At 52.3% G+C, this 21,021-nt stretch overlaps 1 protein-coding gene across 1 annotated transcript; it reads left to right on the top strand.

Moving 5' to 3' along the window:
- The first annotated feature begins 1,786 nt into the window (after positions 1 to 1,786).
- Positions 1,787 to 12,848, top strand: LOC128271006 (protein dissatisfaction). The gene is made up of 8 exons (XM_053008435.1): positions 1,787 to 1,796; positions 4,981 to 5,061; positions 5,133 to 5,294; positions 11,123 to 11,807; positions 11,982 to 12,036; positions 12,096 to 12,194; positions 12,266 to 12,488; positions 12,559 to 12,848. The coding sequence occupies exons 1-8, from the start codon at positions 1,787 to 1,789 to the stop codon at positions 12,846 to 12,848; spliced, it is 1,605 nt and encodes a 534-aa protein (XP_052864395.1).
- Positions 12,849 to 21,021: the final 8,173 nt, after the last annotated feature.

The following is a 21,021-nucleotide window of genomic DNA, read 5'->3' on the forward strand; positions in this document are numbered from 1 at the left end:
GTAATGTGTTAATAAAGTTAATACAACAGAACATAAATAAAATGAAACCCCAAAATGAAAAGAGTTAAACAAAAGCATTTCATTCCTCAGCACACTGCACCGCAACACTCTGCAGACGCATTGTGACGAAAATGAAGATTGAACGAGTAACATAGTAGTCGCCGTGGGGTCGGTCAACCTTTCCCGAACCGCATTAGTCGAAGGTCAAAATTCAAACAATTCCATCAACACCAACGGCCGACTCACACTCCGAACGGCTGCTGACTTTCCGAGCGAACGCCTCGGTCGTACATCCTTCCACATGTCCTGCACTGACTGTCTGTGTGTGTGTCCGCGGGATTGGCACTATCGTACTCGGAGTCCTTTTTCCTGGGGTGGAACGCGAAAATGAATGAACGCCGGCGGCGGAAGTGGGAATGAATGCATGAATGAGCCCGTGCGGCGTGGTGTGCGTGATGTGCTGTACGTAGAGCCTAAAAAGGATACTCGATTCCACGCCCCTCAGCAGGATATGCGCCAAGGATGAATGTTTCATGAACCACGCACACACGCGCGCACCCGGGGAGAGTTGGCCACGCCTCTCACAAATGGCGGCCACGCCGGGGTAAATAGCTTTCGTCCTCCGCCACCGCCACCGCTCGGATGCTGACAAAACACATATTTTATGTCCTACATTGCAAAGTTGCACCGGAGGTGACTGACGCGGGAGGCGCGACGAGCTTGAAGAGATTGTAACTGAGCCCTTACCGTACTACACCGCACGGGCACAGCCAAAAGTCGAAGCCAGTGACGCCCGTGGTCTGCCGGGTGATCCGCGACTGGTGCGGTGCGGAGCGGAGCGGAGGTCTTCGGATGTGGCACCGGGATGACTCCGGTTGGTGGCTCCGGTGTGTTCATTTCGCACTGGGAGGATGGGAACCCGAACATACGGCGACGGCCGCCGCCACCCTCGATTGGCCTGTATCCGTTTCAGTCGCACGGCCGTCGACTTATGGGGGCGCGCGCGCCCTCGGGACCGGATGTTCGTCCGTCGTCGTGTGTGCGGCTCCCGGAAGGACATGAAGCCAAACGGGGAAGGCAACATTTCCGTGGTTTGAACTTCTGATCGGTGCGGTGGGCGGTGCGGCGGGCGGCGCGGAGGGTGCTCGGAAGGCCAACACCCAGCCAACGAGCCAATGTGAACTACGATGTGAAGTCAAATTTGACATCAGTCGATAAGCAGCTTCCATCACAGCAGCAGCAGCAGCATCTGCGACGGCTCCAGTACTCCAGTCCGGACGCAGAGTTTGGCTGAGCGCGAGTGTGTCAGTTGACCAAGTGGCAAAGGGGTCAGTCGCTGGTCGCTACCAGACGGACACGCTACCGCACAACAGGAACGCAGGAATAATTAACGTGTCACGGACGTCAGGATGTGATAGTGACCGTGCGTGTGAAGTCGAAGAAAACGTTCCCTCGACCACGATGCCGATGGCAGAGTGCCGGTGATGATGATTGAGTGATCCGTTATGTCCACCAGAATGTGTTGAACGGTTCGAACCGTATTTGCCGAAAGTTTGACATCGACGTGGGCCGAATCAGAACGCCGCAAAGTCACAAGTTTCGTGCCCCCAAGAAAGTGCTTCCGGTGTCCACGAAAAGTCACAGCGATGTATGAGCGTTTCCGGAGTGGTTTTTACTAGAAAACGACCCCCAAACCGAACGTGTGTTGGAATTTATTGAACTGCTGAAGCCACCTCGGCTATTGGTTGGCACGGTGGATTTCAAACTGGTTTGGCAACCACGCAGAATGGGAACAGGTAGGAATGAGTGGGGAACTTTAAATAAACAGTCAAGCCAATTGATAGGCGCTGAGATGATAAACAAAAATACTGGTATGAAAATTTATCCGTTAAATTATTTTCAAAACAACTACTAATCATCATCGTTACTAATAATCATGGTTGCAGAAAACGGTTGAGTTCGAAATTGAAATCAAAGAGTCCTTCAGGAAAATTTGAACCTCAGAAACGGCCGTTATTTTGAATATGCCTTGAATATGAAATATGAATCATTTCACACGACGGCTTAAGTGATCAATAAGTTTCGATTCTATTTCGATCACCGACCAACCATCGATGGTCAAAAGAATATTAGAAGGTAAGCGAAAAACGAGCCACGCCGAACCATACTAATGTAGCGGCCCCCACAAGCCGCGCGTGTAAACAGACTCGGTTCCACCGAAGAGCGAGAGTTCTGACAGTCGCGATCCCGCTCTTGGCTTTTAGTTAGTCGGCTTTTTACCAACAAAGTGAACACCAAATAAACCCTCGTAAAACGTGGCCAAACTAACATGATCAGCAAATATCAAAGTAAGTTCTGACCGACATCCGGCTTCCCCGATTCCGGCCACTCACGGGAACCCGAGAAAATCTCACGCACAATATGCTTACAATGCTTCAAAGGACATGCAACACATGCTGCGTGGCGGTAGTTCCATTTTTTTTTAAACAACAACCGGGAACAGGAGTTTTCTTTGTTTCCCGGTGATTGTTTTTCCAACGGGCGTCGGCGTGTGTCGAGTGCTCCCCGAGTGCAGCACCAAATCCCAGCGTAACGAGTGTTTTCCTTTCTCAAATATTTAAAATTAAAGCAAAACAAGGTGCCGTCGGTGGTGCTCGGCACCCACCGGAGATCGCCGCTGGGAGGGACGACCAGTGGGTAGTTGCGAGCGCCCTTTCTGAGGGCGAGTTGCAAAAAAGGGGTCCTTCGAGGTGGTCCCAGTTCAGGGAGAGCCTGAAAAAAAGAATCCCGACGAAGAAAGAGTTGCGCCTGGGTCAGCTTTTTGGTCTTAGGCTCACCTAGGCTAACACGGTTCCAGGTCCGCTCGCTCCATCGGCGAACCGGAAGCCCGCCGGTCCCGGTACGAAGCACGCTCCGTTTGTCGAGTGGGGATTAGAAACGCAAATAGCCTGTCGTGGCAGGGGAAGTCTGGAAAAGGGGTGTGGTGGCCGCCGACAGACCGAAGTGGCCGAAAGCCATCCCGATAATCGATTCACGTCGGGCGTAGCGCCGGAGCCGGAGCCCACCGCGGAAGGCGTTAGAAAAACATGAATTAAAATTTTGATTAATTTTTCAATGTTGATTTTTGACACACCGACCGACCAGCACCACCACCATTGGCTCCGTGGTTCTGCCGTTTGAAGGGGGAAAAGGGTTCATAACCTCAAATCGAAAGCAGGAACTCGTCGGTCACGCTCGGGTGGCCGTTTGTTTATTTAGCGTTTATTTTCGCACCGCTTCCCCAGGCCGTAGTCTGGGACCGGCCGATCCGATGCGGAGGTCGGACGCCATTTTGTCAAGGTACGCAACTTGTTCGCACCGTGATCCAATCAAACTCTGGCCTCTCTCGTCCTGTCTCTGCCTCTGCTGGCCAGAGGCAGAAAGCTACGCAAGCCACGTACGATTACTCGGGCACGGGCCTGGCGAAAGACACAACCGGGCACCGGGAACGATTGATTTATTGGTGATGATGGTGATTTCCCCGGACCGGAAATCAATAACGGCTTCAACGTGGCCGCCGGACACGTCGACTTTCGGTGTGCGGAGAAGGATGTGCAAACATTTTCCTATTGGCCTGAGCCGAAAAGCTGCAGCGGTCCTTCGGGCATTCCGGTGCGCTCCGAGTTGTCGATTGTAAATCTCGGTTCGTGTGGCCATGATTTCGGGTAGGGCAATAGTTCCTCTTGCCAGTATGGCCTGTCGGTGTACGAAGGTTATCGTTGTGCATTTAGCCATCGGTACTTTATCGTAGCCTCATACTTTATAAGTAATCAAAATCTTTTCTTGTGATTTTAAAACACTTTTCAGCTACATTTCACAGATTTCGATACATTATTATACCTATTGATTAATTATGTTCATATTTAATTTAATTTCAATTGGTTTATAAATAAGTTGTCCATCGCCAAAGCAAAAGGGATATATTAACGATGATGATTTGGACATCAGCATAAAGCACTCAGTTTTCCACCCAAACACGCACCCCGCTAAAAGGTGCTACAGTTAATCACTTCCCTAGGAAAAACTGGCAAATTTGGTAAGAAAAACATTCCATTCTCCCTTTTCGAGATTTACACCGGGGAATCTGGGAACACTTCAGCAGTCCTTCACGTCCTTCGCGCCTCGAGAGGTGTCGTGTGCGTAATAGAAACACAAACAAGCGTGAGCGTGCGGTGCCGAGAAAACACTGGGTCGTGCGCGATTGACACCATTAAATGAGTGTTTCCGGTTCCCAAGCCGGTTCCGGTGCCGCCAGAGGGAGAAGGTTTTGTTTTGCGCCCATTGCGCTGCTCGACGCTTCTTGCCGCCGCCGCTGACTGTTGCTGATCCTCTTAAGCGACCCAAAAAAAGGGGTTCCCTGACTAAATAATTGTTTTATGTGTGTTTTCGGCCTTCGGCACGGATCTTTTCGGTCTCCGGTTCCCTTTTGGTCCTTTATTTTTTTCCTTGTCCAACCAGTTCAGTCCTACTGCTGTAGCTGCTCATTTCCGGTTTTGGGTTTTCTTTTTTCGCGTGCCCTGTGTAAAAACGGGGCCGAAAGAGAGCTTATTAGTGAAGCGAATTAAAATGGAATTAGGAGAGATTTTTCCACAGATTATGTGCCTTTTGGGTGTCGGGGGCTGAAGTGTTTCGTTCCAGTAATTGTGCGGAGTGGTTTTTAATGCTCGGCTATGTAACTTTTTATCGTAGAAAATTCGTACTACAAATGGAAAAGGAAATTATTTCTTAAAATTATTAATTAATTTAATTATTAAGGAAAAGGAGGAAAAGCGGCAAATTGCCTACATTCAGGCGCGTTTCAAGTGCGCCAAAATCTATGCAATCTATGCGAAAACGGCAAGTTGAAGAGTATTGCTTCGCATAGCCGCACATCACCTGGCACATTACAGTACATACCTAATCAGTGGCCCCGGTTCTCTTTCGCCCTTCTCTACTATTGAGGTGACAGATTGCTAGACATCCCGTGCAAGGTGTGCGGAGACCGCAGCTCGGGGAAGCACTACGGCATCTACAGCTGTGACGGTAAGTGCCAGCAGCTACTCTGGCCCCGGTCCACCCTCTCTCTCTCTACCCCGCTCTCGCGCCTCTCACAGGATGTTCCGGGTTCTTCAAGCGCAGCATCCACCGGAACCGGGTCTACACGTGCAAGGCGGCCGGCGAGCTGAAGGGCCGCTGCCCGGTCGACAAGACGCACCGCAACCAGTGCCGCGCCTGCCGACTCTCGAAGTGCTTCCAATCGGCCATGAACAAAGACGGTACGTAGTTGACGCTGGGACGGGGGGCTGTTTGCCAATCGTTTGCATTTTATCACGCCAAAAGCCGCGCCGCGCCATTTAGCTACCGTGATTACGGATCGCGCGCGCCTCCGTGTGGCATGCTAATCGATCGCGGAAACGTTGCGGTTGCTGCCGCCGCCGGTGGCGAGAACAAACACAGCTGCCAGCCAGTTCCGTGGGCCGTGGTTTGCGGGCCAACGCTCGTCGATAAACGTTAACCGTTACCACACGCGCGACCTCCTTCTGGGGGGGGACAGGGCTTTGGGTGGGCCCCAGTAAATGGCCGCTCAAAAAGCGTGAGCTTACGGGACGTTTCCCGAGTCTGCTTCCGGGCGAGGCGTGTCTCCAGCATCGCTCCATCCGGAGATGGCACCCGAATCGCGGGAATCCCGGTAATCCTCCCGAGAGCGATATTTTGAGGTAATGTCGCATCTTAGTGGTTGGAACCGATGGGGGCCATCTTTCCTTTTTGTGGGGGACAGCTTAGTTGTTGATTGAGCGTGTCGAATTGTGAGCGGAAGATCAAAAGGCTGACGGTTGAAACCGGAACACTTGAGGGTGAAACATTTGTCACATTGTTGGCTCACGAAATGGTACCCGGTGAGCACGATGAGTAAATCAGTTCGTTTAGTTTACAAGTAAAAGAAAGCATTTTTATGTACGTCTTTTTATTCGTTTAATTTATTTATTTATCCGTTTTGTCCTCGGAATCTCGCCCGGACCTTACCAACTGACCGATTGTTTTCCCGATGGTGGTGAAAAGTCGTCTCAAATAATGTTAACAATCATCAACTATTTTCAAGTGATTAGTTGAACACAATCCAATAGATCGATCAAACCGATCAATCAAAGGGAAGGGACTGGCTCAGATTAATGCGCACAATGGAACAACGGAGTTCGTCACGCCTTTTCTGGGCGGCTTTTGTGGTCCGTATGGCTTCCACCCCGCACCGCCATTACGGTGCACTTCAGCTCGGTGCCCGCTCAACTTGTTGATGACCACTACGACCATCACACCCCATCGGACAGCACAGCTGGAAGCGCTTTCCCGATTTTTCCACGCCGACCAGCCCATCTTTGGTCAGTTTTCAGGGCCCGAAAGAATGGCACCCTCTTCCGGAATGGTCAAGCGGAACGAATCCCATCACCGGTGACCGAGCTGACCCAAAACCATCACCTCACCAATCACGCACCTACAATGTCGCCGGCGCCGGATTGATCCCGCTATCTCCCGTCGCCGGGATCGGAAAACTATCCGCCGGATGCTGTTTGTGGTTTTTCGACGGGGATTTTCCCGCCGCTCCCAACAGGGTAATCAACAGTGGCCGGGGGCGCGCGTAGGTGTGTGAGAACCGGGCTGGGTGTTTGTGAAGTTTTAATGCCTTTTGCGGAAAAATAACCTTTCGCCCGCCGTGACACTCGCGCACCTCACGCAGCCCCCCCCCATAGGCAGGACATGTGACATGACAAATGTGCACTGTCTGCCTGGCTGCCTGCGTGTGTGTGTGACGGGGAGAATTCTCCCCATCCAAGCACCCGAAACCGATCTAAAATTTGGTTTTTGTTTCGACGCGAACCCCGTGTACGGCAAATTAATTATAAATTAGCTAATTTCGTGTTTTAAGCCGACCGGGTTGGTTTCCGCATCGTCACGTGAGGGCCGCCGCCGAAGCGCGTGTGTGTGCGAAGGCGCATATGTTGCGCGGAAGGATAGCGAGCACACACATGTATAAGTAAATATTTATATCATCCCCCGGCGGGGGCGAGGGCGACACGGCCGACCGGGCGATCCTTCAAAACGGACCAGCGCCTCGTGGGTGCACCCACAACAGCGTCGCGTCGCATCACGCGCGCAAGTGTCGCCGTTCCCAGGGGATGCTTTGCCCGAGCCCATCAACCATTCAGCATCGAGTAGTGGATTCGCGCGCCGTCCCCGGCGGCCGTCATGAATCTTTTTGATGATACCTCTCTTGGGGTTGTTTTTCATCTTAATTCACGCACGCACGCACGCAACGCACACAGACAGGCGCACGTTACGATGGCAATTTTCAGCAAGCTGCCAAGTCCGTGGTCGGCTTTTCCAGGCCACTGCACCCGAGCCGCGCTGCTGCTGCTGTGGCTGCTGCTGCCGCTGGATGTGCTCATCCGGAAAACAACGAAACCCCGCGTCCCTCGCCCTACCCCGGCGCGGTTTGCGTGGCCTTTTTGGGTCGCTCTTTGACACTTGAAAGCCGCGCTTACCGCGGCCGCCCGTTCCACCCGACCCGACGGGGGGTGTTGATGATGTTGATGATGCTGAATTTGTCACACTTACGGGTTACCCCGGGACCCGGACTCTCGAGCGGGGTTTCGGCCTGTGTGCGTCCGTGTGTGTGTGTTTAGGATGAGATTAGAGGGCCCGACATAATGCGGCGGCGGTGGCAACGCCGTGAATCACCTGCATCACAGCCGAGCGGGGCGCGATCTGTGGCCGGGTCACGGCGGTGCGCAATAGTTTGCGGCACTGGCTTACGCGGGACGGAAAGGGATAATACGGTGTTTAGTGTGCAAAACCGGCCCGGCGCTGCGTGCGAAGTAAGCCTCTGGTGCCGACCTTTGAGGTAGGCTGGATGTGTTAGTTTGGAAGAACTAAAGCGAACTGGAAAAGGATTTGCATTCGATTTGGAGCCTATTTTTCGCTACAACATTCATTATTCGTTAACATTTTATCCGGGCAGACTGTTTAATAGTTAATTTGGTTGGCAAAGAACCGTTTTCTTGGTGCTCCTGTAAATTGTCACCTTTTCATCGGAGCCAGCATTTTGCCTCATTTGGCAATACATGATAGTAACTGGAGACCAGTTTTGTGCGAAAGAGATGCCGATCCTTAAAATATACTCCACCAGCGTTGACCGCCTTTCGCTGCCTTTGAAGAAGTGATCTTCGGCATCATTGGGGTTCCGTCTTTGGTTTAGTTTTGCTCAAATCAGTTGCTTTCAAAACAGAAACAAAAGAGCATTAAATCAGAGCCATACTGCTGTGGCCAACAATTATCGGAAATTCGCTTATAAATCGAACCTTTCTTTATGATTTATTATTATAACCTTTCCTTATTCCCTAATCTATACAATAGATCCGTGTATACGGTCGAAACGGTTAGAAAAGTTCTTTTAAGGAATATCCTTCAACACAATTCTTCGTTTCCGTACCTATCTCAACTATTGACTGTAAAAGATGCCCACGATCGTGGGGACAATTTGTGTACGAGTGCAGAGTGAGATGGTGCATTATTGGGATGCAAAAACCAGGAATTGTTTCCCCGTAAATCCGGTCTTTTTTGGCGCACAAAATAAGCCATTTGATAATTCTGTTTTTCCCGTTTGTTGTTGACCACAGTGTCTTATATGTTAGTCACGGGACTGATTTGCCCATTAAACCAAGAGAACATAGCAGGCTAGAGGCAACTATGTGTGATTCGACGTGGCTGAGTAGAAAGCTGTGAGTTGTGTCAATTGCCTACCTTTTGGCGCAATGCTTCAATGCGCCTGGAGATAGGCAATACGGTTTGTAGCAAAAGCTCTTTCGATGCTAATTCAATTTTGTGCAACATTTTTGGCAGGGAACAAGGCATGGAGAGCCCTTTTAGTCAGAGTGTTCACCCCAATACGCCTCGTTACGCTTTTTCACGAGAGGTTTCTGTGGTCCATAAAATAGCCAAAAAAGATGAGTAATGAGCAACACTGAAACTGCAGTCATTGAAGTAAAGGTTCGGAGGCAAAACTCTTCCCTGAACCGGTAAACGGATTATCCTAAACGGTGCACAGCCAGCTCCGATCGCCTGCCAGCATTCGGTGCGGAAAGCAAATCGGCTAATGCAAAACGCTGCCGAAAGCAGAATTGGCCAGCTCGCTAACGAAATCCCGCATCTTGGCGGGCGGCGCAAGATTCCCGGCCATAATGGCTCCGCCGTTAGCCTGGAGGGGGCTGGGCGACATTGAGCCCCTTAAATTGGCCACCACAACAAAACCGGAATCCGGAATTTTGCGGACGTCAATATTTGAGTTTGGCCCAGCCACACGGCGGCGCTTGTCCGGCGCGGTCTGAGAGAGGAACCGTGAGTGCCTCGAGAGTTGGTCCACGAAAAACTTCCTCCGTCATGGAAAGGATCAAGAAACCGGGCGAGGTCGAGGGCGACCCCACTTGGGGCGAAACTTTTATGCATGCAAAGTCTTTAACGACATCAAGAAACCAAGCGGAGCCGGAGTGCTCGAACTTCTTTTGCTTCTTTGAACTTTTCAATTTTCGCACACCCAAACTCCGGAAAGGGTTTACGGCCCGGGTGGTTTCGGTTACACTCCGACTCCACCGGTGGCGAAAGGATTACGGGGTTGCTCCGCTTGGTGGCAAAAGTTACGCGAAAGAAAATCAAAGAAGCAATTCCCGCTTCTACCCCGGAACGGGCCCGGTGGCGTCTAATCGGTGGCGATGGCAAACAAAGAATATTTTAAGACGGCCTACGCCCCGCCACCGCCACCGCCGCCGCCGGGAGCGTAATAGGCGATTATGTGCCGCATCCTTTCCCGGGGTTTCTTTTCTCCCAGTGCGTCCGTGATAAGATGCGTCAGGCCTCTGCTGGCAGGCTTAAGGGTGTCCGGGAGAGCCGCCGCCGACGACAGCGATACGCCATTCGCCGGCACTTGACATCCTCAAGTCCAGAAGTAAATCGGTCGCAAACATTAAAATTCGATCAGAGCCCGATAGAAGGGATTAGGCAACGGTCCCGACCGAGGGTTCCCTTCTCAGGGTCGGTGTAGGCGCGCGCCATCCCCGTCCGTGTCCTTTCCGTGTGATCGATGTAACCGGAGGGGGCTCACCGGAGCAAGGAGCAGCGGACCGGATCAGCTGACGGAGTTCCCAGCGGCGGCTTTACCGGCGGCCATGTGTTAAGTCATGTGTCAAAATGTTACACAAATCGAACAAAACACTAAAGGAGGAACTCTTCGGGAACCCCCTTTTGGCTGGCTGGCTGGCAGGGTGATCCGATCCGAACCGGATGCGATTCCATCTGACCAATTAACCTCACCATCCGAAGCTCATCCGTTTCACCTTCGTTCCGGCGGGGCTCTAATGAAGTGTGTGATGCGCTCGAGAGTTCTGGGGTGTTCCACAGAACTAATTTGCTGGAATCGAATTGAATTGCACCCTCCCGAGGTCACTGAACAGTTCCCGGCGGAGGGTTGAAGCCCGCAACCCGCAGTGCTAGTTCTTCTTCCCAGGAACCAGGAACTCTCGCCAAAGTGAGGTTATGGAATGTGGTAACCAACTACAAACCAGGACAAGTCCGATCGATTCCTTCCGTTCCAGAAAAAAGAAGCGGCAATATAGATTGAATTCTCGTGTAAATAAACTTTCCACAATCCGCGTTTTCGAGTTGCTGTAGCTCAAGAACTGCGAATCGCGATGTCTTCCCCGGGACGAACCCTGATCCTGATCAGAAATCGCCACAGGCACCACCTTCGTGTCGTGGTACCGTGGGAATCAAAAATTGGTCGCGAGATAATCGCGGAACGTGGATCCAATCCAGTTCTTCCGGCAGACTTCCTTCAGAGAGAGAGAGTCCTCCGGAACTGTGGAGGACAATCCAGGGCCCGATGCCATTAGTGGGGCATTAGTTCTAATTTTTTTATCAGCGCCCGCGCCACGTAATGCAATTCATCGCATTCGTTCGCATTTACATTAAACATCCCCGCGAGGGACGATTAATTCTTCAATTTTCTGTTCTCTCCTTGTCGTTTTGCGTCCTGTCCGCTTGTCTCTCGCCCCTTCAGCGGTACAACACGAGCGAGGGCCCCGGAAGCCAAAGCTGCAGCATCTACAACCGAACGGCGGTGTCCATCCGGGACACCATCTCTCGGGGCCGTTCGTGAACGGCTCGTCGTACGGCCATGGCATGTCCCATTTCCCGGCCGGCCTGCACCACTCGGCCCTCGCCGGACCAAACTCGCTGCTGCACCATCCGCAGCCCCTCTCGTTCGCCCCGCTTGGCCACCATATGGGCCCTTCGCTGTTGCCGCCGGTCAAGCTGGAGCAGAGCAAGTTCGAGTTCCCGCCCCTCGGTGGGAACGCTGGTGCTCCGAATGCTGGTGGCGGTTCCGTCCTGTCGCCGATCAAAATCGAGCACACGAAACTGACCGGGCCGGCGTTCGAATTTGGGCCCTCGGGAAACCACCAGCACCACAGCCATCATCACTTCTACAAATCGCTCGAACCCCTGCCACCGTCTCCGACCGACTCGAAGAGCTCGATCAGCGTGGACTCACCGTCGTCCGAGAGCCTTACCAGTCCGCAGTCCACGGTCGACGGAAGTTCCAGCGTACTCAGTCCGACACCGATCAACGCTACCAACCTGAGCCTACCGTCGCCTCTCTCGCAAAACGGTGTCCTCGACATTCTGATGGCGTCGGACAAGTGCCAAGAGTTCATCCAGTACCATCAGCTACAGAGCGGGGCCTTCGGGTTCGGGGCTAGCTTCACGTCCGGGTCCGGCAACGGAGCCACCACCAGCGCCACCAGCAGCAGTAGCACGGCCACGATCAGTACGGTCTCCTCGGGAACACCGGGACACCCGGCACACCCACCGCCACCACCACCGCCGCTCGTACCACATCCGATCGCACTGACGGCGACGCTGCCCCCGGACGGTTCCACCATCGTGCGGCTACCCACGTGGGAGATCCTTCAGGTAACACGCGGGCGCCCCTATAGGAAGTGCGCTGTTAAAGCCGCTCCTTCTATCGACAGGAAACGACGGCCCGGTTGCTGTTCATGTCTGTCCGCTGGGTGCGCTGCCTGATTCCGTTCCAGACGCTCTCGAAGAGCGACCAACATCTGCTCCTGCAGGTAAGCCTCCGGTCAGTTCGAGCCGTTTTTTTCGAGCAGTTCACGGTATCGTCCACCACCACCCCGCACAGGAATCGTGGAAGGAGCTGTTTCTGCTCAACTTCGCCCAGTGGAGCGTGCCGTGGGACCTGAGCGCACTGCTCGACTCGCCGCCGGTGCGCGACCGGCTGCCGCAGGACGCGGCCACGCAGCTGGAGATGAAAACGATGCAGGAGATCCTGTGCCGCTTCCGCCAGATTTCGCCCGACCTCAGCGAGCTGGGCTGCATGAAGGCGGTGATCCTGTTCTCGCCAGGTTAGTAGGGATCGGTAGGGGTTTGACTTGATCCTTTCCGTGACCACTTTACCCCTCTACGTCCGAGCAGAAACGTCCGAGTTGTGCGATGTCCAACCGGTGGAGATGCTGCAGGACCAGGCGCAGTGCGTGCTGTCGGAGCACGTCCGGGTCCGGTACCCACGGCAGCCAACGCGCTTCGGGCGCCTCCTTCTGCTGCTGCCCCTGCTGCGCACCATCCGCTCGACCACCATCGAGACGCTGTTCTTCAAGGAGACCATCGGCAGCGTGCCCATCTCGCGGCTCCTGATCGACATGTACCAGATGGAAAAGTACACCGACCTCGAGGGTGGCACCACGGTCACCCCCGGCAAGGGCTAGGGAACGGGCGGCGGAAACTTTGTAACGGTGCATGTTTTCGGGTAAAAGTATTTTTCCAACGCCTCCGGGCCGTTCCCAGAACATCCGGGTCCGGGGAAGTTCGTAGAAGTGCTCGGCGTTCGGCGGAGCGAAAAAGAATCGGAAACCACCGCCGCCGTCGCTGGCGGTTTGATATCTGTTGATTTGATACTGTTCGGGCCACTGTTGGCCTGGGTCGGAAAGAAGCCGAGCGTATGTCGGGTGTCTGTGGGCACCAAGAACACCACCGTAGACCACTGTCCCCAAAATCACCGCAAACCGCAACCGCACTGTCCTGAAGCTGCGCCGCTTATCGGGGGCGCGGCATGAAAAAAAAGTATGTTATTTTACAATTTGCAACACAAATTTTCCGTTTTGCTTCCCAGCGGCCGAGACGAGCCTCTCTTTACGAGCGGGGAAAAGTCAGGCCGTAATTAAGAGAAAACAAGAAGCAAGATGCCAGGCCCCGTGCTGCGTTGCAGGAGATGTAGGAGATCGATGCCAAAAAAACATGATAAAGCGGTAGCCAAATATTTATCAATCTGTTGTTACAGGGTGATGAACCAAAACTGAGAGCCGAATGAAACCGAATCAAAATAAAGCGGAGAAACGCATTCCAGCGCGGGATGCATCATTAGGAGAAATCGCCCGAAAAGAAGTCCGAAGGCCGAGAAAAGATAGAGAACTCCCTTACGGTTCGCCAAAATAGCACTCTAGAGAAGTGAAGTGTGTCACACCGAAATTACCACTCATTGCCGACTTTGTTTTGTAAAATGTTGTAAAATATAAACTAGCCAACCATCCTGGTGAATCCTCAAACTCCTGGTGTCTTTTCTGTGTATGTCCGTTTCTGTGAAAACATCATTCGTCCCCATCATTTTGAGCGATGCGTCGTGTTCGGCAGGTTAAGGTCCGCCGTGTCGCTATTTTGTTACAATCGGCTTATCGGGGGGTGCCGCCGGCCGCCGGCTTATGCTTGTTGCTACTAGATCTTTGGCTTTCCCAGCCCCACAACAATGCGGCCATTTTTATTTCCCATGGCCGGCGACTTCCAAACCAAACGGTAAACAAAATGCCGACACTGCGTGTGTGGTGAACTTTTTATGAACTTTGCTGGGTGGAAACTTTCTTTACTTTTTCCCGTTTTTCTCCTCGGCACGTTCCAGGGCGACGTGGCAGGGCGGCAGCTGGTGATGGCCCGGAACACTATAAATATTATTTCTGTTTGCGGTCGACCTAGAGAAGGATATACGTACACAAGCGCCGGGCCAGGACGCACGCATCGGCATCGCATTCGGATCTCTGGTGAAAAACCCGGGTGGGGCCCAAATCTGGCCCAAAAACCGTGAACCAACATCACCCGGCACGTGACGATTATCCGTGTGTGTGAGTGGGATAGTTTTTCCCTTGGCCAGCAAGGAAACAGAAAATGAACGAAGGAAAATGCTGTGGAAAGCGATACGTTCCGGTATGAATTAGAAAACGGAACTTGATTTGACCCATTTAACCGAGCCAGCCATTTGGCCGTATTTTATGTTTCAAAATATGCCAAAGTTTAACTATCTTAAGTCTACTTAATTTCTATCTTATTGCCAGTTTTCCACCATTCAAATTAAAAGAGGCAAATTTTGAAGTTTGAAGTAATAAATTACATTAATAACACAGTTACTCTGCTGGTGTCAATTCATTTTCCGTCGGCTATGGGTCCCGAAACAACACTTAAAATGTATTTTCTGTAGACAAATAGAGGTCAGGAAAAGAAAGGGACCCTGTTGCCAGCTAACTTGTCTTCCGCTCCACTGGAGCAGCACTGTTTGATTTACGGTCCTGGAAAAGAATCCCTAACGGGGCAGGCTTTTCCCGTTGCTAGCCACTACTCATTTTGCGAGCCGAGCAACCTGGCATGGCTTGCTGTGCGACTTGAGCAATGCCGTTCCAGCTTCTTGATGGATGGGAGGCATGATCCCTAAATTCGTAAGCCGAGCACCATCCTGCGTGCGTGCGTGTGTGTGCCTCAATTGTTTCGTCCTTGCGAGGCGATTACAACCGCGCCTCGAAGGCGAGCCACGGCCCTATTTTTACAACCCTGGACTTCGCTTCTCCACGGCTTCCACGGGTGTCCTCTGCACATGCTCGCTGCTGCGAGAACCGTCCCTGCGCAATAAGTGTTCGCTCGGAACAGCCGGGAACGAACACACACACACAAGCGCGCGCTCGCCTCCACCCACCGCCGTCCCAAACGGTCGGAATGTCAATGTGGCCACTCTCGCCAACGGCAGCCGACCAGTGCGCCAGACACCGAGCTTATGTACAATGTTACCCGCCAGCCAGCGGGTGGCAGATTGTAACAGCGCCCCCGCCAGGACAATAATGGTGCCCAAAGTTAGGCTCCGCCCACTGATGGACTGGCTGGCGTAATGGTCTGACTCTTCCTGGACGGACCAGAGCCTCGGCGGCTGGCCGGGCTGGCTTTCGCTGGCGTGCAGATGGGGCTCCCGTTCGGGGTGGTCTGGGACGAATGAACTTTTGGGCTTGATTTTTTGGCAAACTAACCGTGTACATTCTATGTACACATTACATACTGGCCACACGGTCCCACGGGCACGCTGCGGCATCGGCAGGGAAGGATGCAGGTTAAACGGCCACATGCTGTAACTTTGGGCAACCGAGAGTGGTACGGCGATGGAAGGCTCCACAAGCGGGGATCGACGACGGCGATGATGATGATGGTCCAAAACGGACCAAAACGGTAGCGGGCCGGACCAACCGACGTTGACCGACGTCGACCAGCGTATCACATGGCGCCGGAATAATGAGTCTTCGTCGGCTTTTTGATAGCCATTTTTTGTGTTTCACTGAAGCCATGGTTTCAACGCCGGAACGTGGCTTTGGGCTGAAGGACGGTGCACATCATCGGAGGAGCTTCTTCGGCAGAAACTCAGGCGCTTCAATGGGTGTTAATCGTACGCAAACCCCAGAGAGGCGCCAGATGCTGTCCCAATCGAAACCAGCTTCGCTGTGCAGTCGGATGCCAAATACCGTCGGATGTTACCGATCTTCGAATGAATCGAATTGTATTCAACGGAGGAACACTGGACGCTGGCAAAACTCTTCCCACATGATCCCTGCCATGATTTGTTTCTGAAACCCACGAAATAAGATCAAAATTAAATTCGTTTCTCGATACATACCGAGAAGGAAATATCCAGAAATTGTAAGAAAATTCGACATATCTTCACAGAGGTCGGAACCGCTTGCTAGAAATGCAAAATTCTTTCCGGCATCACAAGAAAGCATTTTTGATTTCGAAAAAGCTTCCCTCGAACCTTTTTGAATTTCGAAAAAGCCTCTGGTTCGAATAATAAGTTATGAAAGCTCTCGATATTGCGCGAAGGGTCTCAAAAACTCAGAATGTGTAATGGCGTAAGAAAATGATTTATTTTGCACAGTTTGATCACTATCATCAAGGCTAAACATAAAATTAATTTGTGCGAATTGCTAATCGAAGTGTTCGCCAATCATTTCCCGTGAATCAAAATTACATTGCATAACTGTATGAATAAAATCATGAAACAAGCAAACTTAATTTTCCATAAAAAATCAGAACACTAAGTCTTCATCGTTCCGCTGTTAGGCGAAAACACATCGGGAACAAACATATGCCCGGGTTCTATGTGCGATCGACCAAGCAGCATAAACTCGCGGTCGGCATTGTGAAGAGAGCCGGCCGCCCGGAACCCGGAACCCGGAACCCGGAACCCGGAACCCGGAACCCGGAACCCGGAAAACATTCAAATTGTTATGTGTTGTTTCCCCGTCCCAGACCCCGGTTAGTCCGATTGCCCGATAAATCTAATCGCTCGCCGAGTTGCGTTGCGAGCGCAAATACCGCAAATAATATTTCACAACTATTATTGTCGGTGTAAATATTGTTTCGCTCAACCGATGCATTTGGGCGACTGGTTTAGAGCGGGTGCCCGCATGCGACACCCCACCGGGACCCAACCGGGACTGCAACACAATCCGGTCCAACCTAAATCCGCGATGGTGCGCGGCCCACGGACCCACCCTGCTCGGTCCTATTGATTGTTTTTATTAATTGTGTAAATTATGACGCAAGCTCCCATCCCCTGGCCGGTGGCCACAGCCACGGTTGGTAAATCTTTGTGGCCCGGTGTCGCACCCGGCGGTCCGTTGGTAAACAGTTTTTGCGTGCTCTAACATTCCGAAACTAATTCGCCACCCGACTGAGCCGAATCGATCGATGTGCCAAGCGAACAGGAAAATTTGGTGCCACCTCGGTCCGAGCTGGTCGGGTGGAACTGGCGCGAGGTGTAAATTAATCCGTGACAAGAGTTGCGTTTGTTTGAAAATAAATCAGACTTTCATGGTAATTTGCAATTAAAGCATTCATTGGTTTGATTCATTCAATGGTTTAAAATTTTAATTTTCATTAAACTACTACTAAACCAAAGTTTGATGTGGAATAAGCCAAACATAATGACTTCATAACATTCTGAGTTCTTCAACAGACTCGAAGTGCAATAAATCCCCAGGTCCTGTCGGCAGACAGTTGCGAAAGGCACCTCCTGCGGTTTGGCCCCAGAACGTCTCGTCCACGTGCATTCGATGGTCACTGTGAATCGCAGCATTCTGGACGCACGACGGCCAGGACACGGCGGCTACGCGGCCACCATTTTCTCATCATCAGCAGCAGCAGTAGCGGCATCGGCATCAGCAGCCATCACGCGTGTCCTCTCGTCATCCGGTGTCAATGTTGATTTATTGCACAACCTCCCCCCGTCCGGTTTGTCATTTGATCGCGAAGCTAGCACATTCGGAAGCCATCGTCTGGCTGACCACAAATCAAACGGAAGCGCTCGAGCCGCTCGGCGCACCGCACCGGCGAAAAGACCGAAATCGCAAAACCAATTACGGATAATCGCACACCGGTGCCGGCTCGGTTTTCTCGGCTTTTGATCCTGAATCCACCCGAAAGGCCCAATGTGGCTGCGCGGCTGGCTGCCACGCGGTCCCGTGTCTTGGTCGCCGACGCCCAGGTCAGGGCCGGCGGGATCGAAAAAAATGGCGAAAATGTTTATTATTATGGCGCGCCGATGGTGGCCATGGTTCGGTGGTTTCATTAATTGACTTCCGCCATTATCCTGGCCCGGGCCGGTTCGGGCCGGGCCGGGCCGTGACCAAGCGCGCGAGCTTGGCAAACACCGAAATGGCAGAGAAACAAATGAGGACAACACTGGCTACGGATTAAAACGCATTTTGCCCGGGGCGGCGGCGGTGACGATTCCAATCGAAATCTCGCGTCGGTCGCTGGCCGCCACTAGGAGGTCCTTGGTCCTTGGTGCTGACAGGATCACACGACCCAACCGGGAACCCGTGGTGTCCGTGATTGATCCGAGCAAGAGACGGAGACCCGCAGCCTTTTGCACGCAGCAACACAAACATGATTCGTGTGGTGGTTCATTAGAAAGAAACACGCCAACATCGCGCGGCCGTGGCCAGGGCCACATCTCGCAGATGACGGGCGAGGTTGACAATTAAGTTAGACACACAAACGGCTCTGCTGTTCTGATTGCCTGAGCCGGGCGCAAATAAAGCCAATCTTGCCGGAGTGGTTCCGAGCTGCGAGCCAGTGGCCGTTACGAGCTTCCATTTTGGTGGCATTCCCTCGAAAGTTTGGGAAAGAATTATGGAAATTGAATAAAACTAAAGGCTGCTCAACAGCTTAACTTGCAAATGCTCCTTTCAAGACCATTTTTTTCGCACTTCCAACTCCGTTTTTGCTTCTAATTTTAGGCTACATTAAAAATGAGACTGCCAAATATTAGTAAAAGCAGCTACCGTACGGCAGTGTCCTCTTAATCCAGAATGGAAATTTGCAACATATTAAGCGAAGAGATGCTGGTGGTGGTGACAAAAAACGAGTCAATACCAGCATAATGGTTACGCCCCGGATGCATTTCAGCATTTCGGACCATTCCCGAGACTTTTCTCAAACACTCCGATCCACAACAGGAGCGCCGGCAATCCGCCGGCAATGGGGGCACACAAAACTCTACGGACATAAGTGCACATTTTCCCATCGGCATCCGCATCCGCATATATGTTGGCGTCCCATGGCCCTTTTTTCCACATCCTCCACCGGAATTGCTTACTTATTCAAATCGGCGTTTCTCGAGTTTTCGGTTGCGAGGTGGAGATTTTATTATTATTTTGCCGGGCGCGTTTCTTTGGCGCACAAAAATGCACGCGGGCGGTGCATTTTTATGTGTTCGCGCGACATCTGCGGCCCCGGGCACGACAGAGAGAGAGTTTGCTGCCACGACCCAAAACTCCGGAACGCGATGGGACAAAAACAAGTTTTGATTTGCTCACTAATGAGTGTCGTCCGTGGCGATCCCCGCGCGGTTCCGCCGGAAGGACACTCCCGGTGCGGTGCGGTGGACAGCATTTTATCTGGCGGCACGGCACGGGCGAAAAGCTGCTGGCAACCGGAGAGCCGTGTTGTTGGCTGAGGGACAATCCGGGATGCCCCGGGGCAAATTAGCAAGCAAGCGTGTCTTCGTTCGGCGGTGCGAAAAGTTGGCAACAACTATAAAGAAATTATGGGCCAATTCTTGTTTCCCTTGTCGTTTATCAACTACACAGCTCGAGGGCCAGCTTGCACTGCCAATGATAAAGGAAGGATTATGTAAAAAAATACGTTTGCAATCTTCTTTTACAACTTTCTCCAGCCGATGCAATTCAAATAAATCTAACTCCTGGCTCAACCGAGAGGGCAATTTTGTTGCCACGGACCCAAACAATAGATAATAAATAGAAGAAAAGCAGGATGCAACGTCACGCACCAACGCAAACTGCAACTAAACAGAAAATGCATGTTTCATTTGAGTCGACTCGAATGGTCCGGTGTCCCAATGTGCATCACGGTGACCACCGCTGGCGATTCCCCAGTTCACATTCGAATCAACAAAAAAGTGGATCGAAATGAAATGTTTCCCTTTTATTTTCTCCCGTATGTCCTGTGGCCTAAAGGCTGACGTCCCAAGCTGAGTACATGTGAGAGAGCAAAAAAAATACAACGAAATACATACACACACAGCATTATACGACGGAAGGTGAATAATTATTCCAATTCCGCTCGGCAGGACGGTGAGATCGTCGGGTGCCGTGTACCAGCAGCATCCTGGTGCCCATTTGTGGCACCGTCCGTAAAAATATTCCAGCCCCCATTCCGGGACCCCCCACCGGGCGGACCGGGTCCTCCCAGCATTTGGTGTGGATCCCACGGCCGAGGGAACGAGGTCCACCCGGAAAACGGATGTAAGTGTGTGTGCTCACGCTGTGCGAAACAATTCGAGCGCATCGTACAATGAAATGATGTCATAAGCCTGCGCCAGCGATCAAAGCGAGGGCAGCAAAGCCCAGTGTCCCGGTGCCCCAGGGCGCGCCATTTACGCCGGGCGTGCTCGCGGGCGCGCAAGCAATAAATCTACGCGCCGTGATGGCGTGATGGCAAAATAAATAAAATTGGCTTTCGACGGATAAACCCTCTTACAAATAGCTTTCTGTCGGAAATCGCCCCGTATCGCTGCGTTGCGAGACTGGGCCAGAGACCGGGTCGGCCTCAGCGAGGGTCAGCGATTACAAGTGTCGGTCAGATCAGGGTGGTGGGGCGCGTGGAGCTTGGAGCCCTTGGCGGGTTCCATGACCGGGCATAACTGCCGTGGGGTGGCCACTACCGCGGCCGGGGAGTAACTTTTCAACCCAACTCCCGGCGAACGCCCTCCGACAGCCGAGGGCCGAGTAATCCCAACTCATCCGGAACTCATCCGCGCCCGGAATGCTGGGCGCTAAACAAAACACACAACACGTGGTTAAAATCACACAGTTTGCGCAGCACGACACAGCCCTAACGTACGATGAAAGGTGGATCTGTGGAATTTATATCGGAACGGGGTGTAGTTTCGTTTCGTTTTTTTTCTTGCCCTAACACCTTCGGTGTTGCTCGGGATGTTTATTTTCTTCCCCTTTTTGCGGCACTACGGACACTTCAGGGCAGCCGGTCTGGTGTCTGGTGGCGAACCAGGCCGCCAATGCTGGGCCAACTTCACCTTCATTATTCTGCCCATCT

The sequence above is a fragment of the Anopheles cruzii genome, chromosome 3 (assembly GCF_943734635.1).
Source record: "Anopheles cruzii chromosome 3, idAnoCruzAS_RS32_06, whole genome shotgun sequence".
In the NCBI taxonomy this organism is placed as follows: domain Eukaryota; kingdom Metazoa; phylum Arthropoda; class Insecta; order Diptera; family Culicidae; genus Anopheles; species Anopheles cruzii.